The sequence below is a fragment of the Gopherus flavomarginatus genome, chromosome 21, assembly GCF_025201925.1.
Source record: "Gopherus flavomarginatus isolate rGopFla2 chromosome 21, rGopFla2.mat.asm, whole genome shotgun sequence".
NCBI classification, from domain to species: domain Eukaryota; kingdom Metazoa; phylum Chordata; order Testudines; family Testudinidae; genus Gopherus; species Gopherus flavomarginatus.
The window spans coordinates 18,268,266-18,286,509 of NC_066637.1; the positions used below are offsets into that span (position 1 = coordinate 18,268,266).

General features: G+C 43.9%; 1 protein-coding gene across 4 annotated transcripts in view; it reads right to left on the minus strand.

Moving 5' to 3' along the window:
- LOC127038552 (protein DDI1 homolog 2) overlaps positions 1-16,127 on the minus strand; it is a 37,839-nt gene extending 21,712 nt beyond the window's left edge. For all 4 annotated transcript variants that reach the window (XM_050931164.1, XM_050931167.1, XM_050931168.1 and 1 more), the window contains exons 1-4: positions 15,947-16,127; positions 6,349-6,478; positions 4,829-5,059; positions 1,833-1,959 (exon numbers count right to left, since the gene is read on the minus strand). In XM_050931164.1, coding sequence (XP_050787121.1) covers positions 1,833-1,959; positions 4,829-5,059; positions 6,349-6,478; positions 15,947-16,084 — 626 coding nt within the window. In that variant the 5' untranslated portion in view covers positions 16,085-16,127. The remainder of the gene's footprint in view (positions 1-1,832; positions 1,960-4,828; positions 5,060-6,348; positions 6,479-15,946) is intronic.
- Positions 16,128-18,244: the final 2,117 nt, after the last annotated feature.

An 18,244-nucleotide genomic window follows, 5' to 3' on the forward strand; every position in this document is an offset into this window, starting at 1 on the left:
TGCAAAGCAGCGTATTGCACAGCCATTAGGCTGCCCTGGCTTTATTTACTCATGATCTAGCTCAAAGCAACACATACTGGGCCCTCAGAGTACGTCAAATTAAGTCAGTCGGAAGCAGGAAGTGTATGTGACTGGCAGATATTTAGGATCAGCTTGATTACAAAAAACCCTGGTCCGCCCCCTGCCCCCCCACCCCCGATTTTCTTTAAAATGTGCATAAAGATTAGAAACATGGCTCTGTAGAATGTGGCATGTATTATGCTGCACACAGGATCTGCTCCCAACCCATCTTTTCATGGGGACAAAATCCAATAGAGAGGGGCATGAGTCAGGTGATCAGAGACTTATACTGAGAACTAGCAGCTCCCAGGTTCTGATGCCCACTGTCACTAAATGACTGTCTAGCTGTGGGCAAATCACTTGCTCTTTCTGCCTCAGTTTCCACTTATCTATAAAAGTGGGGATAACAACACAACTTAAATAGCTCATGGGGATGTTTTGTTTAGTCGGTGTTTGAAGAGTATTGTGAAATACTGAAAAATACTCAACGTACATAGTGCAAAATGCTTTATTATATTGTAATGTAGTCGTTACAATATAACAAATGATTATTTTCCCTATTACTAATGCATGTTTTAGCACTACCAAGTCTGAAAAACCAGTATGAGCCTATTGTATGAAGCAGAATGTTCTCATACATCAGCAAAACTGCTTACAGTGGTCTGATTCAAAAATGTATTGTGAATGATATAAGAAACAGAAGAATCAGACCTCATCTCCCACACGCAGTACCTAGCTGAGCCTCTAACACTGGCAGTGAGAGACGCCTTGTTCTGACTTACAGACTCTGAAGTTACATACAAAAGATACAAAGGGGAAGTAAACCAGGGGCAGCATGGTGCCATTTTTACAGAGCCACTTCTCTGACAATGACCGTGCTCAAAATCTGCAACTAAGCAGAGACTTGGGCTATATCTGCACCACCAAACTTACAGCCGCCCAGGGGGGAGGTAGCTTATACTGACAGGAGGAGTTTCTGTTGGTGTAGAAACACCACCTCCCCAATGTTAGCTATGCTAACAAGAAGCACTCTTCCGCCAAAGGCATCTACACCGGGAGCTATGCCAGCGTAAGTTGTAAGTGTGGACCACGGCTCAGTGGGTATGTCTACAAAGCAGTTAGACACCCAGGGCTGGTCTGGCCTGCTGACCCACGCTTATGAGGTTCAGGTTGCGGGCTGTTTCACTGCTGTGTAGCTGTCCAGGATCGGGCTGGAGCTTGAGCCCTAGGGCCCTGTGAAGTGAGCCCAGAAGTCTACACAGCAGTGAAACAGCCCTGCAGCCTGAGTCAGCTGGCACAAGCCAGCCATGAGTTTTTCTTCGTTGCGTAGACATACCCAGGAGACATGGGTTAGGGGCTACATTTGTAAGCCCTGGTCCTCAGGCTTGAGGGGATCCAATATACCCCAGGCAGCTACTTGCAGGCTCTCCAGGGAACTTTGGTTAAGCAGTTTCTATGCAGTGCTCTCTGCTGGCTAGTTAACGGAGATGCACTGCAGAATTGGGAAAGGTCCCTGAAAAAGAACAAAGACTCTGACCAGATTTGGGAAATTGCAGCCCCTGTGTTGAGAGAGATGACCAAGACCACCTCTACTCCGATGGCTGTAGGGGTGAGACCACACCACCAAAAGAAGTGACAGAGTCAACAAATGGGAGACAATGCTGCATCTACCTGCCCCTCTCGATTCCAACTAGACCCCAAAAATGCATTTTCAGCTGGAACGGGGTCCCACAAAGTGGTCCAGAGCTCTCCCTTGGACTTAGGTTTGCTACCTTATGTCCTCTTCTATCTTTGCCTGAGCCTCAAGATCAAAAGGGTCAGCTGAAAACAGACGGATTCTCTCCTGCTCTCGGCGGGCTCGGTCCTGTTGCTGCTCCACCAGCACCCTGGTAAATTTCTCTGCAGTAACAAAAACAGATACAAACACCATAGTTAGATGCACAGACACCTTTTACTGGAAATTACTCTTACAAATGAAATGCTATTAAGCTTGTAGCAAAGCAGTGTCTTTTAAAGATGTTGGCCACCACTGAAAGGTAACGTGACTAGTGCCATCAGCAGTGGGCTCTATTCCAGGGCTACTTGAAAAATCAGCCAGCACAGAGAAAACTCACGGGCTTGATCACGTACTCGCTCGAGATTGCCACTTTGTCTCCCATCTCAGTGAACTGAACTACTTGGCATTGGGCCTGATGCCCAAGAGCCTATGTAGACATAACAGAGTTCTCAGGTTCTGAATGAACTGAAGTTACCCTACATTTATCTTTCCATTGTCTGCAAATAAATGTAATGTGCAGAGACACCGCGATATTTAAATCAAAGAGCTGCTATTAAAAAATATGTTCATTGCTTTACTGCAGCAAGATCTACCCAATATCATGCAAGAACAACTCCAAAAGCAGCAAATAAGTTACATCCAGAACAGGAGTCAGAAATTCAGCATTTGTATTCTTCTAGTCTAGCCTAAATTATTCATTTGTATGTAGAACAATCTTTAGTCAAACTTTTTTTTTCCAGTTAGGAGAAACTGAAGTCACAATAACCATGATACTTACCGTTTCTCCCATAGATCTCAAAACGCTTTACAAAAGTGGATGTCATTACCCACACTCATTTTAACATGAGGAAATGGAGGTACCAAGGTCAGTTGGTTTACACAACGTCACTGAGTCAGTGGCATAGCCAGGAATGTAATCTAGGTCTTCTGAATCCCAGTGTGGTGCGCTGTACATTGGACCGTGTTGCCGACAAAACCAGAAGTTCCGCCAAAAAGACAGCAGCAGAACTCACTGGACATAGATTAATTTTGCATCTGAGCAAAGTCAAAGTTCTATGACATCACAGGCTTCAAACAGTAGTTTTATTTTTAAACCAAGTAACATAGGCCAAGATTTACAAGTCTGAGTTCTTACAGTTAGATTCCTAAATCTACACTTAATGGGAGTTAAGAAGTGGTCACTATTGAAAAAAAATTAGATGCACAACTTTTAGATACCAATGGTCGAAAATTTCAGCCATGTTTTTTCAAGGTTTGTACACAACAAAATGCATTCCTAACCCCACTTGCATTCAAAAATCAGAACAGTTGTTTCAACAGTAGCTAGTGCTTTCACTTCAGAAAATGCAGTGGTTCCAAATACACCTGGCCTTGAAAACTTATCGACTCCGCAAGGAGTAGGATGTTTTGATTTCCACGGCTCCATGCTCTGTATAGATGGTGCCTTCTAATGTATTGTAATGCACCTAACACAATTACATATGCATTGAAGCTTGATGTATTTTGGACACTACAGTGAGAGCAGACCTGGATATCTGCCCAAATGCTGATGGCAAATTCTGACAGTATAACCTGATAATCCACCCTCTGAATGCACAGAGCTGTACCAAATCTGAATTATGAGAGTTTACTGTACAGATTAGACAAGAAAAGCGGCAGATGAACTAGTCCTGGGATCCTGTAGTTAGTGCTCTGCACCACTCCCACTGCAAGTGTGCTTGCACTATCAAGGGCAGCAAGCCCTAGAAGCAGTGCTCTCATCCTAGGATGGGGAGGAAGAACATCTCATGTGGTTCTGCAACCAGCTCTCCGATATAGGGGACACACTGCTAGGCTCAAAAGAGGGCCAGTGAAAGACATGTTTTATGGAAAGAATTGTATGCTTTAGTAACATGGCATACAGCACTGTACATTACTGTGTTCCCTCACTCTTCGCAACTGTTCATATACATCAAATCAATATAGAGAATTAAAAAAAAAAGCCATGTACCTCTTTCCTCCATCCTTCCTGTACTGGAAAGGAGAAAAACTGTGGGGAGGCTCTTCTACAGAGTGCTTTTTCCTTCCATCATATCTCCCAAACCTCCACATTAGTAACCAAGTTCCTGATAAGCTGTTTCCCACAAATGGATCTCTAGTAAGAGTTTATAACCATGCATTTTAATGCCTCCAAATGATCTGTTTTCACATTAAATGAGCTCTATGTTATTGCAAAAATAAATAAAATAAAGCTCAAATAAGACAAGGTGTGAGCAGCAAAGAACAGGTGTTCACCAGCAGAGCACAGAGGGCATCATACCACTAAGCCTGCCAAGTGCACCACCATCTTAGATAGCACTCAGAAGGATTTTAACAATTGGTTTCTAAAAAAGCCAAATGTAATTTTTTTTAAAAAGACATTGAAGGAAACTCTTCAAAAGGAATAGTGAAATAAACACTGTTTACTGGTTCCCAGGGCGACCACAAGGTTGCCAGATTAGGTGCCTGCCAGTGAGATTCGAAGCCTCTCTTATTTCGGTTTTTTTTGTCCATGTCTGTAGTGACATATATTAATATCTTTCAGGCCTTTGCAAGGGAGGTAGGATGGGATTTAAAATGAGCTATTTCCTGTCTGGGTCGTAGAGAGCTAGGGGTGGTAACACAATTACCAGTTGATACAGTTGACAGGAGTCTCAGTACAGAGGCCAGGGATGGAACTGGTCCTAAAAACTGATCTCACTCCCCAGATGTGATCCCTCCAAGAAAGAGGACAAGGCAAACCGGCAGTCAGGTGGAGGAAGTTTGCAAAGCTGTTGCTAGCTAGTGCTACTCCTCTTCTGGGGATAGGGGTATTCCACCTCCAATGCTGTCAGCATTAAACTCACTAAGAAGCCATTGTGTGACTGAACACGCATAACTACTTTGTACTAGAATTCAGCACAGATGGATGTTACCACGTAACAGCCTCAGACAAAGCAAGGAAGAACCAATCGCCTCCAAATCCCAATTTACCAAGGTCTCCACTGAGCAGTGCCTCAGCTAGGGGTGGATTGCGTTCTTTCAGTAGGGACAGCTCGTGGGGATTGGCAAGCAACATGTCCCGTAACAGTGCTGGATTGTCCAAGCCCTGAGGGGATGAAGATGTATCCGGAGGCGATGGGCGAAGATGCTGCGCTGGTTGCTGCTGCTGCTGAGCTGACGTCCCAGGCACTGCAATGCTGCTGAAGTCTATCCTGGGCAGACCTTATGGAAAAACGAGTTAACAGTTTGACCATTTCACATTCTCAGCTGCTGTGGACAATGCAGTCAAAAGCAGTGGAATGGCTGAACAACCTACACTAACATTTCATGTACATAGCAATTCACGTCTGAGCTCCACTGTGTCACCAACATATTCAGGTTAGTGGGTTAGTTTATGTAACTGATCTATTCCCATATCTGGCCCATTTTCTGGGGAAACTCACAACCCCCTCCAACTCAATTTTTCAACTCGGAGATATGCATACCACCAATCTACCTCATGAGGGGGTTACGAGGCTTAACTCCATCTACAAAGCGCTTCTGAATTCCTCAGATGAAAGAAGATACTGTAGTAAGAAAAATATTACTGAAGCCCTGCACTGCCGCCACCAATCTTCCAGCCAAGGCAGAGTTGGGACCTTTACAGCCATTCCCCTGCTATAACCTGCAGTCAACATTTCCTTTTGTAAAGGATACAATTATAATGGGAACTCTTAGGATTAAGAATTAAAAGAGGGAAGGGTGGCAGAAGTGGGACTCCAATTCCATACTACGGGGCTTGAGGAACCTTTTGAATATATATTGCATCACGTGATTGGGTCTGCTAAGCTTCAGCTTCTCTGTCCATTAGCAAAAAAATGTACTCAGAGCACACATTGCCACAACCCTCTAATGTGTAAGAGCAGCACAGCCTGCATATTACTGCATCATTATACTGAATGGGAGAGGAACAGGAAGCCTTATGAAAATCCACATGACTTCACAGAAGCTGCTTTTCTGAACCAAATTATTTTGGTCACTTTTCTCTCACCCCTGAAGAGCAAACTAAATCATGCCTACCCATGGACTAAAACATCACCGCAAGAGGTAAACCCTGTAAGTAACCAAAGCAAAGAAAAAGCCCACCCCTAAACAAGAACAGTTTTGCCTGATGAGGGTGGCTACTGTGAAGTTTCTCAAGCACTTGTATGAAATGCATTATACACACGAAATAGTATTTTGGTGTATTTATTTACTAATGAACCAACGTTCTGCCCCAAGTATATTTTTCATCATCAAGTTATTAACTCTCTGAAAAAGGGGGCGTTTTAAATTTAATAGATTAGTAGACCCGTGACAAGACGGCATTAGTTAAGTTTCACACACATCGATGAATAAAACCTCCAGAGCATCAAGAGGCTAAACAGTCACAGTTTAAAGGTAATCTGGGTACAATGGACATCTGGGTACAGCAAGGGGGACTGCAAGACAACAGCAGGTAGCCCAGCGAGTTAGTCTGAAGAGTTTCTCACCTGGAAACTGGACTGGAGGCCGTGGCTCTGCATTCTCCTTTTGCCGTAAAATCACCACATCCCCATCTTTCAAGCCATATGAGGCCAATGACCTGTGGTTGTCAGTTAGAGGCCTCTCTGCATAGACAATCTGTATATAGGGAGAGAGACAGGGTGATAGGAAACAAGCTTATGCATGGCACAAAGTGAACTGACAGTAAGACCCTAAGTGGTGATTTTACTTAGGAACATTAAATCTGATTCACTATAAATCTCAAGACAAATCCAAAAGAATTACTGGTAAGCGTGCAATTCTCATCAGACTGCTGCAAATCAAGTGCCCTGTGCACTAGGCAGATCCCAAGAAATAAGTACGCAGTCATCCACAGAGAATTATTCTTACAGGAAACCAACATGGTTTCACAGTACATAGCATTTCTGAGAAGGGCTGGTTAAGGAATAAGAAGAATGGAGGATTTTAGAGCAGCTTTGGATAATGCCCTGATTTCTACATATTCCCATATAAACCTGGAATCACCTTCAGCGAAAGCTCTACTGTCTGCCTACTTTCTAAATTGTGATCTCCCATTATAAAAATGACAGCAGCAATAAAGCATTTAACTTTACAAATTTCAAGGCAGAAGTGTTGAATACTGGACAGGATAGGAGGACATGAGGTTTTCAGTGGAATTGTGAACATGTAGCCATGACTTTCCATAACATCCAGTTTTACAAAAACTTACATTATCATTAACTTATGTCAATGCGCAATAAATTCTAAAGTCAGAAGAGACCAACAGCTCATCCCTCAGGCCAACACCATCCGCACACTAAATCCAACAACTGAAGTTAGACCAAAGTATTAGAGCCCACTGGAGACTAGACTACTATGTGCCGCAGGCAGAGACTAAGAGGGACTAAGGGGCACCAGTGCCCGAGGCCCCTGCAACGGCAGGGAAATGTTTAAATAAGATGTACCCAGATAATCCTAGCAAGTGATCCTCTCTCTCACGACACAGAGAAAGGCAAACCCCCGCCCCTAACGTCACTGTCAATATGACCTGGGGGAAAATTCCTCCCCAACCCCAAATATGGTAATCAGTTAGACTCTGAGCCATCTCTGACTGTTGCAGATATCTGCTAATAGCAATTGTGGATAGGCCATATGCCACAGTATGCAACCTTATCATATCATCCCCTCCATAAACTTGTCAAACTCAGTCTTGAAACAAAAAGGTTGCACTAACTACTCCTTTTGAAGAGTCTTCTAGAACTTCACTCCTCTGATGGTTAGAAACCTTCATCTAATTTCAACTTGGTGAAGGCCAGCTGATATCCATTTGTTTTTGCACCAGCATTGGCCCTTATCTTAAATAACTCCTCTCCCACCCGGGTGTTTATCACTCTGATGTATTTATAGAGAGCAATCCTATCTCTCCAGAGCCTTCATTTAGGCTAAACAACCCAAGTCTCCTTTTATAAGGTAAGTTCTCCATTTCCCTGATCATCCTAGCAGCCCTTCTCTGCACTTGTTTCAGTTTGAATTCATCTCTCAAATATGAGAGACCTGAATTGCATGCAGTAGTCCAGATGAGGTCCTCCAGTCAATATCAGAGAAATTTTTTTAAAAAATGAGACGTCTGTATGATACCTTAGAGACTAACAAATTTATATGGGCATAAGCTTTCGTGGGCTAGAACCCACTTCATCAGATGCATAGAGTGAAAAATACAGTAAGCAGTGTGTATATATATATTACAGCACATGAAAAGATGGCAGTTGCCTTACCAAGTGGGGGGTCAGTGCTAACGAGGCCAATTCAATCAAGATGGAAGTGGCCTATTCTCAACAGTTGACAAGAAGGGGTGAATATCAATAAAGGAAAAATTACTTTTTGTAGTGCTAACAAGGCCAATTATGGGAGAAATTAAAGTCTCCCATAATCACACAATTCCCCGTAGTATTTCTCTCACTGGGCTATCCATATCCAAATCAGATCCTGGGGTTCTGTAACAGACCCCAAGCATTATCCCAGGGGAGTCTGTTTCCATTCTTCTCCAAAATGATTTTGACCCAAACATTCCATTCCATCACTTCTAAGTTCTTTACAGGTTACCTCATCATTAACATACAGTGTAACTACACCACGTTAATCTTTATTTCTGTCTTTCCTGACCAGCACATACCCTTCAAAACCTGTACTCCAGTCATGACTACTATTCCACCATGCTTCCATTAACCTGATAATACCTGGTTTCACCTCCTGCACCAGTAGTTCTAGTTCTTCCTGTTTGCAACCGAGGCTCCATTTATACTTTGTAAGCTATTTTGATCCGGGGCATGTGTAAATTTTGTTGAGTTTTAAATCAGCAGAGAAGAAACATTACAACCAATTCTTACTGGCATTATGAAGCTTTGTTTGTGATGATATGATTGTCAAAGCAGCATCTCACGTAACTAAATACACCACACCCAGTGGTGCACCACATGCGTTAGTCATGCCACTGACAGGGAAAAAACAAGCTAAGAATAAACCTGACCTCCACCTGCAAATCTTAAATGACAGTTTCTTCATATGGACATTCTGGGAGACACAACTTGATCAGTTTAAAAGAGGTTTAGCTTGTCTTCTTGCTTGGATTGGATTTTTAAACTTTCCACCTTAACAGCTCAAAGCATGAATTAAGCACACAGCAGTTATACCATATCCCTCAGCAGAGCAACTTAACACATTCAACCATCCTCCTTTACAGGCAAAACGAACTAATTTGACTTCGTTGCTTCTGTGTGGTATGAAACATTACAAAAGCAAACGCTGATGAGACAGCCCAGTACTAAGTCACTAACTTCTCTGAAGCTGGGCAGTGCCCAAGATTCCCCCAACATTATGAAGTACTCTGATTTTGCAAAATGCTTGACCAGGAAGGCAGCTAGCTTTCTGCTGCTTGAATGACAATACAGCAGGAATGTCTTTCCTTTAAAAGCAAGAACAAAAGCAGTGCAGATTTAAAATTTTATTAGAAACTGTTTAAAAATAGATGCTACAGAGTGTTGAAAATTCAGTTATTAGTCATTGGGGGTACCATACAGAGTATAGGGGGATGTTATTACAAACTCTACCAAACAAAACTATAATATCTGTAAGCCATTGATTCATGCTGCTGAGGTCTCATGCTAGAAGAGCACCACCTCTGGTTGGTTCCAGCACCTGTACTACAATCCGTTTAATGAATCTCTCCATCCGTCAGCAGATCGATGGCGCTGAAAGGCACTATATGCTCCCCCACTCTACCGTATTGATGAGATTCTGTGCTGGGGCCCATGTGTACCATCACTGCCCACTCTCCATTCAGCTATGCATACTTCAGCCTGCTACAGATCTTCCACAGGTCTAGGAGTTTGGAGCTGCCCAGACTTCATAGCAGGTTAAGACCACACCCAATTGATAGGCACCGCCTGGTACAGTCAAGGTCTTGGTCTAACACTGGTACATAATACCACCTAGCTCTTATATAGCACTTTTCATCAGTATATCTTAAAGTGCCTCACAAAGGGAGGTCAGTGACACTTCCTACTAGAGATCCCCAGGCAGCACAGAAGTAAATCAAAATCTAGAACAAGAACTCTTACTCTAATTTTCAATAGGATGTCAACCAGTTTCTGCTCCCAAGTAATTGCAATCAAGAAAATGGATTAGCCATAAAAGTAGCATGCTTTATAAATACTGAGAAGAGTAGTGTCAGCAATGTAAAAAACTAGAGGTTGATGTAGTTATCTCTGCAGCACTGTACTGTGAGAATCAGAGTTCTAAGCTCCTGGGGCCAACCACAGCAGGTAACTCGTGACTCGTACTCAGAGAACTGTTGATGGGCTCCAGATCTCCTTAGCTGAAGTGTTATGACAATGTGCAACCCAAGAGCAGGTCAGTAAATGGAGGTGGGATAGAGGCTGAAGAAGGAAAGTATATAAATGATCCCAGAAGACTCCAAAATAAGTTCCAGCAGCACATTTTGTTCAGATTCCCCTCCCTTTCCAAATCCCTTTATAGGATGGATGGTGCACTGTTAGCCATACTAAATTAAAAAAAAAAAATCATAAACTTGTTAGCAATCAAAAGGTGAATGGGAGGCAAAAATCTCACTGTTCCCTTCACCTCTCTTGCCTTCTATTCCCCTCCACATGGCCTACTCACTGCCTGCTCCACTTGCCTCCCTGTTCCCTGCGTCTCCTTTCCTCACAAGTGTTTTTGTGCCACCACTTTGGCTGTGAACATCTTCTCTGACTTTGTGCCACACAGCTTCAACTATCTCCATTAAATCTTTCCTCACAGTGCATCCTTTTTAGCAGGGTGGATTTGATTTTAATAGATTTAAATTACTAGTCAGGAAGACTCAATTTAATCATGGATTTCTACATAAAAGTGCATTCTTGTCGGTTGTTATAACCTTAATACATATTCTTCACAACTCAGAGACAAAGGAGACCCAAACTGGGCCTCATCTACGGCCTGCTGCCATTCTAGGTTTTCCCTTCTAGTGAGAGAATGGTATGGTAGATCTCAAATCAATGAAAGCTAAAATCAGAAAGACCTCAAGACTTCTGGAATATGCCGCTCAAACAGTTTCACTTTTGTTTCTACTGCTTGTCCCTCCCTTCTCACATTTATCTCCACACTTCTCCTTGTCCAGATCTATTCCACCCCCAACAATCTTCTATTCATTTAACTTTTTGAAACTTCGCACTTTTAGAGAGAGGTAAGGGATTGACTCTGTGTACACAAATTTGCAGAAGGACAATAGGGTTGAGGTCTATTATTTCTCACCTCTATATATTATTTCTTTTAAAACATTTTTGATGTTAACAAGCATGTTATCTCTGGAGACACAAATCCACAGTTTGAGAACTGCAAAACTAAGCATCTCTGATGGGACTCAGTGCTCAGTCTAGAAGATACCATTGGGTAGACAGAAAGATTAACCTAAATAATCTATACCGGGGTAGGCAACCTATGACACGGGTGCCAAAGGCGGCACATGAGCTGGTTTCCAGTGGCACTCACACTGCTCAGGTCCTGGCCACCGGTCTGGGGGGCTCTGCATTTTAATTTAATTTTAAATGAAGCTTCTTAAACATTTAAAAACCCTTATTTACTTGACATACAATAATAGTTTAGTTATAGATTACAGACTTATAGAAAGAGACCTTCTAAAAACGTTAAAATGTATCACTGGCACGCAAAACCTTAAATCAAGGTGAATAAATGAAGACTCGGCACACCACTTCTGAAAGGTTGCTGACCCCGATCTATACAGAAGCCCCTGGGACTCCATAAAATTGGGTCCCTAATTCATGAACTATTGGAACTCATTTACAAAGTTTTCTTAAAACATTACATGAATATATTGTCTTATACTATAGAATTAGAATTTATAATTCCTATTCCATGATGAGATATCTTTGAGCTATAATGTATCTTAATTAAAACTATCTTTAGATAGGTTTTTTTCCTCAAAAAGCATTTTATCAAAAAAATTCAATTTAAATAAAAAAAATCATTGATTTTTATCCAGCCTGCTTTTTAGTCAAGACTTTCAGCCCTCACTTTCTCCTGAACAGTAGTAAAATAAAATAATGAACACACATCATGAGAACATCAGTTTCTCATCACAACCCTTGGCCTTCCCCACTTCCTTGGTTTATTCCCCACTGTGTAATGTCTAATATGAATTGCAGCTGCCTCCGGGCAGGAACCTGACAATTTTGCTTTTAAAGCAACATGCCTCTGATCATTGTAAAAAGAGAGCTAGGATAAAAATAATGCAAGAAGAACAAGCCCCTGAGTTAAAATACAATTTGTCAGTTTAAGCAAGCACAGTGCTTCCTTATTGGAAGCTGAGCCTTGTCCTTAAGAGAAGCTGGTCTTCCAATAAGTAAAATACAAATGGTATTTATATAGTTTCTTCCTATGAAAGATTGCAAAATGCTCTATAGAAAGAAGTGCTGACTAGAAAGGATGTTATACAGATATCGGCCCAGCAAATACATGGGCAGAAAGGGAAAATGATGGACAATAAAGGAGAGAACGGAAGGAAACAGGAATTAGGCAAGGGACAGGTAAATGGAAGCGAGGAGAGAAGCAGAGGCACTCATGATGGTGTTTGGAGTCAATTGCAGGTTATTTGACACAGATAACTGTAGAAGCTAGTATATAAAACTTTAAAATTATTTGCTGAGAGACAGCAGCTCAGAGGGAAAAAATCCCCCAGATGGAGCAGCACAAGCAAGCAAACAAGTACACGACCACCCATCATCTTAAAATAGAGTCAATGTTATCATGTTATTATGCAAGTAGCTGGAGGGACATATATGAAAAACAAGAGGTGTTTACACTTCAGGCAGTACTTCAGAAATTCAAGCCTCCAGTGGCCGTCATTTGTACATTCTCACATGCAGGGAAGTTATGCTGGTCATTGGCAATCGGAAGAACACTGGATATTCATGTTTTTGTAGTCAAAGCTTTCAGGGTTAACTGCTACTTAGTGGTCATGGGGTCCTCTTCCCCTGCAGGTAAACTGGAAGAACATGGACCTGGGACTCTGATTTTACTGTACCAGGACAAGTCTCATTTAAGAACATGTATCTGGATTTGATATTCATTCTCTGTATAAACATGCGTTGACAGCAGCATAAAAAGAATTGGAATCTTTGCGACCCATCGTCACTCGCTCCCCATTGAGAAAAATTAAGAGTTTTCCCTAAGGAACTCCACTGGCCTTTGATTTTCTAATCTCATTTTAGACTACGGTGATTAGATCAGTGATTTGATTCTGCAGTTACTTGGCTTTTGAATAGGATGGTGTGCAGCACGTCACTGGAAGCAGATAAGACATGGAGCTTTCCAGCACTAAGTAACTGGCATCAACTCACCCAAACTCAGAAGTGATCAAAAGTCAGCATTAAACCTGTATTGCAGGCATGGGAGCTACTGCACACAGTATTTTCATGTTGTTTTTTAGATGTCCTTTATTAATTATTATTATTATTCACATTTCTGTAGTGCTCACATGCCCAAACCAGGATCCCATTGCTCTACACAGGCCGCATATAAAGACACGGTTCAGGTCCTGAAGAGCTTATGACTTGAACTCCTGGGATTTTTGCATATCTTAAAGTGTTGAATCAATTTCACTAAAACCTTGAGAGCAGCCAAGTTAAATACTGGGTTGTACAGGAAGCTAATAGAGAAAAAATAGCTCAGAAACAATAAGGCAACATGAAGGCTCAGACCTAGTAGCTTTTGATGAGAAGTCTTAATTCCACCAGAAGTGGGGAGCCTTCTCCCTTCCCCAAAATTAAGAGATTATCTGGGGAGGCAAATTAAGTTTACAGATGTGGCTTGATAGAGGCAACCACGTCATTTAAATCTACCTATTCGCATGCACACACAGGTCTGACTATTGGGGAAACAGAAGGACAGAAATATTTGATTTCTTTTAAAACTGTACTTCCAGGCCTTTTCCCAGTGAATACCCTAAAACTTTACCCTAAATAATAATCGCAGCAAATCAGCCCTAGTTGCCAATATATCTGGTAGCTGTTTGATGGCCTCCAGGAAATGAACTGAAGGCCCTAGTCTAGAACTCAGTGGACAGATGTCCACATCACAAAGCCATCCACCGTAATCAAGCTCCTTACCCACTCTATAAAGTAGCATCTGAACTATACCTCTCATCCCAATCACAAGGGAATGGGTGTGGAGGTGTCTCACCCAGGGCTGAGATGAGTCAGAGAACTTGGCCAATGTGGAGGAAAAGCTTATTATACTCCTGCTGCCCATACTGAACCTGTTGCAAAGAGAAACTGACATCAACCTCCAGGGCTGTCAGTCTAACACTCTTAACCAGCACTAATATTCACTTAAAATTTAAATTAAAGTTTTGGGCTGTATGAGCGTATTTTCGGAAAGACCAAAAAAGCAAAGGGCAATGATCACAGAATGCTCCATGCGCTTTGACAGGTATCTCCAGCCTCTGATTTGGTGCTATGAGAAAGGAGAGAGATGGCAGATATGGCACAGCACAAAAACACTGTCATCAGATCAAATGTGGACAGAAATGACAACCGGATATCAGCGATCAAACACCAAATGGTGTGCAACCCTATCTTGGGTGGGTTGCATCCCCCTCTAACACACACCTAGCACTTGTTGTTTTCTTATATTTTGGCAACACTCGTATAGCTTGTCATGCCAGTAAAGCCTTACTGAATTTGAACTCGACTGAGATATTCTCTATGAAAGTCCTAGACACCAATTTTCACTTCAGTTGCCTCTCACACCCAAAAGGAAAGAAGTGAAAACCTCATTCACACACACACCAAACTGGTATTCCAGGCTTAAGAAGGGTCCAGGACCAAGTCAACCTGATGTACTAAGTGTTAGAAGAAATCTAAGGGAATTCTCATCCTAAAATGCTACCCCATTTCCTTAGTAGAATGAGGGAGAGGATGTTAAGCAATTTCTTAGATGCGCTGAAGGTGCAGCCAACTTCCCAGTAGCAACTCTGAGATGTTTCCCTAGGCAAGGAGCTGGGAGGCCAGCTTCTTCACCCCAAAACTCACACAATCCTCATCACTCTGAAAGGGCAGAGAAATCCTCACTTTCCCCCCTCTCCAGGGACTCAGATGGTTCTTGGAAACTAGATGGGGTGACCCTGGCTTGCAGCTGTAAAAGGGGGCAGTGGGAGACAGTCAGGGACATTGGAGAGACTGGAATCTGAGAAGACTGTTCTAGCAATAAAGTGGATTTGGTGAGTCTGAAGAAAGGGGTCTAAATGCGGCTGTCAGTGGATCCAAGATCGTGCCACCCAAGAACAGAATAGAGGGGTCTCTATTATGAGGGAGAGAAAGTATCCAGGCTTTGCATCTCTGGGTCTGGAATGGTGAGGTGGAAGAGAGAGACTCTGGCTCCATTTATTGTGTCCTGAAGATAGGTGGAGGGATCCTACAAACGTGGAGGAGTCATTTCTTGGGGAGATGAGGTCTCCTCTCTTTTGGCTACCATGAGCCAGAGCAGAAGGGGTCGCTCCCTAGACGAGATCCCATAGCAGTCCTAAGAGAGGAGATGAAACCTGAGGTCTCCCCCAGCTGTTGGGTGTAGGAACGGAGGGTTAACAAGGCATGGCTGTCCTTCTGCAAGGAAGGGGCCCCAGGTCCCCCACAGGCTCCATAATTCCACAACTCTCTCTGGGAGGCAGAAACACTGGGGAGATCCCCCTCCCAGAGGCTCCGCTGGCTCTGCGCCATGGGGATCCTGGAATGAGCCGCACTCCCCAGCTCCTCATCTGAGGCTCTGCAGGGAGGGGCACCAGGGCGGGCAGAGGCTAGATCACGGGGGTCTCGCTCTCCCCGGGGCGCTCGTCCCGCAGAGGCTGGGGGAGGAGACGGGGCCCAAGCCCTTTCCCCAGTGTGTGTGTCTGTAAGGCCCCTCCAGGCCGGGACACACACGAGCGGGCTCCCCGGGCCGGGGGGAGGTGGGAACCTGGCAGGGGAATGGGGGGTCTCCCCACGGTGGGGGGAGAGGGGCCCGTCAGAGGGAAGGGCCCGGAGCGAGTCTCCTCACCTGGCTCTCGGCCGCGGGGATGCCGGACTCCAGCTCGCAGAGCGCCCGGAAGTTCTGCAGCTCGAAGTCGGCGTCCACCTGCAGCGAGAAGGTGAGCTCGGAGCGGTCCCGGCGCAGGCAGAACACGGTGAGCAGCATGGCCGGGCCGGGCCGCGCCGCGCTCCGCCGCCAGCAGCCCCGCCGCCGCCAAGCGCCGCGCCCGCTGTCGTAAAAGCCCCGCCCGCCCGGCGCTGTCGCGCGCTGCCGGAAGTGACTCGGGCGGAGCCGCTGCCACGCGGGGGTCCCGCGCGCCCGCCCCGCGCAGCGTTCCCGGGCCCCACGCTCCGGGGCCTTCCCAGCCCCTGCTCTGTCCGTCGCCGCCTCAGCCGCTGTCCCTGCGGCGGCGCGGGGAGCTGACCTTGGATCTGTTTACAGGACTGCAGCCAATGCCGCTGGACCTTAACCCTCCCTGAAGTCTCGGAGCTGCTCCGGCAGGTGCTTATAAGACTGATTAGAAGCTTAGCGCCTTTGGTTGTATTTTTGTGAGAGTGGAGCTGTGATTCTACAAGCGAGGCAAGCAGCAAGAACCTATCCTTGTGAAGGTCCATATTTCTGCTTTATATCCACCGTACCAGCTCGCTTAATTGAGGAATAGGGCATTCAGGTGACTTGACTGAGGTCAGAATGTGGCTCATGTGGGATTAAACACCACTATCCTCTAAACTCTGCATCCACTACAAGTAACAGCAGAAGTTCATAGTCCACCAGTGGCTTCCTAACAACCCCTGAAGTGCATCAGGATGCAGGGCTTTGGATTGCATTTGTTATACAGACCAATTCTGTATTTGCTAAATTCTTTAATATTGTGTAATTTGAGACTTTTGATGTCTCTGGAAGATTAAGTGCCTTCCTTGCAAAAGAAACGTATGGAAAATTAGGAATTGCCGATTACAAACTCTAGTAAGATTTAAAAAAAAAGTTACAAAAGCAATCCTGAGACTCTTGGCATCAGGATATGGCACCTGTAGAGGAAAAATGACACCATGAGACACTGACAGTTTCTCTGGTGGTGGCCATGCTGCCACAGCCACATCATGCAGGAACAAGAGTGCAGAGTGGAAGCTGTAGCCCCTCTGCCCTAGAAAGGAGAGTGTGGATGTAGACTATCAGAAGCAGGTGAGTTAGGATCTCTAAACTGCTGCAGCAGGCTGTTGTTTTGGCAAGGTGTTAGAAGCTTCCCCTCCTCCACTACATTTAGCTCTTCAGATCTTTGGAGAACTTGGAACTCTGGCAGCAGCTGATGGAGTTACTACACTCTCTCTGAGGCATTCTCCAGTATGGTTCTATGCCCTAGTGCTCACAGCCATGTTTCTAGATCAGCATGTCTGAGGAAAAAGATACCAAGTGTATTACATCCATCCTGCAAGACCCACCTCAGAAAGTTTGTCTCAATTGTTTGTTTTGTCAGAAAACTCTTCTCTGACCAGATGCAAAATAATAAATATAGCCTTATATAACAGGAACCTCACTACAACTTTAACTCTTGAGACAGGGCCACCTCCTTACAGTATGGCACTATCCATGTTTTATTTAGTCTGGAAAAGAAAAGACTGAGGGGAGACATGATAATAGTTTTCAAGTACATAAAGGGTTGTTACAAGGAGGGAGAAAACATTCTTCTTAACCTCTGAGGATAGGACAAGAAGCAATGGGCTTAAATTGTAGCAAGGGAGGTTTAGGTTGGACATTAGGAAAAACTTCCTGTCAGGGGGGTTAAGCACTGGAATAAACTGCCTATGGCAGTTGTGGAGTCTCCATCACTGGAGATTTTTAAGAGCAGGTTAGATAAACATCTGTCGGGGATGCCATGAGTGCAGAGGACTGGACTAGGTGACCTCTTGAGGACTCTCCCCAGTCCTATGATTCTATTTCATTGTCCCATTTCAAATAGTTTCCTAAATACTCACAAGGTGTTTAGCTTCGGATAGAGTTCATATAGCCAATTTAGAACCAGTCCTCGATTTATTGTATATGAAAATTGTGTTCCTCTCTAGGAAACCTCACATGACTAGTAGGAAGAGAGCCTGTGATGTAAGCCCTTGTATCAGAGGCCTGGTACGAGGCAGGACCTACTCACACAATCTGGCAAGAACAGGGCTATTTCAGAAGAACAATTCCTAAGAAGTGCTAAGCACAGAGTACTTATGCAAACACATCCCGATATCAAGGATGGTACAAAAATATTCCTTAACAGGAACACACTGACCCCTCCTAAAAGATATGGTCAGGATAACAGTATGTAATAAAGATGTTTTGATC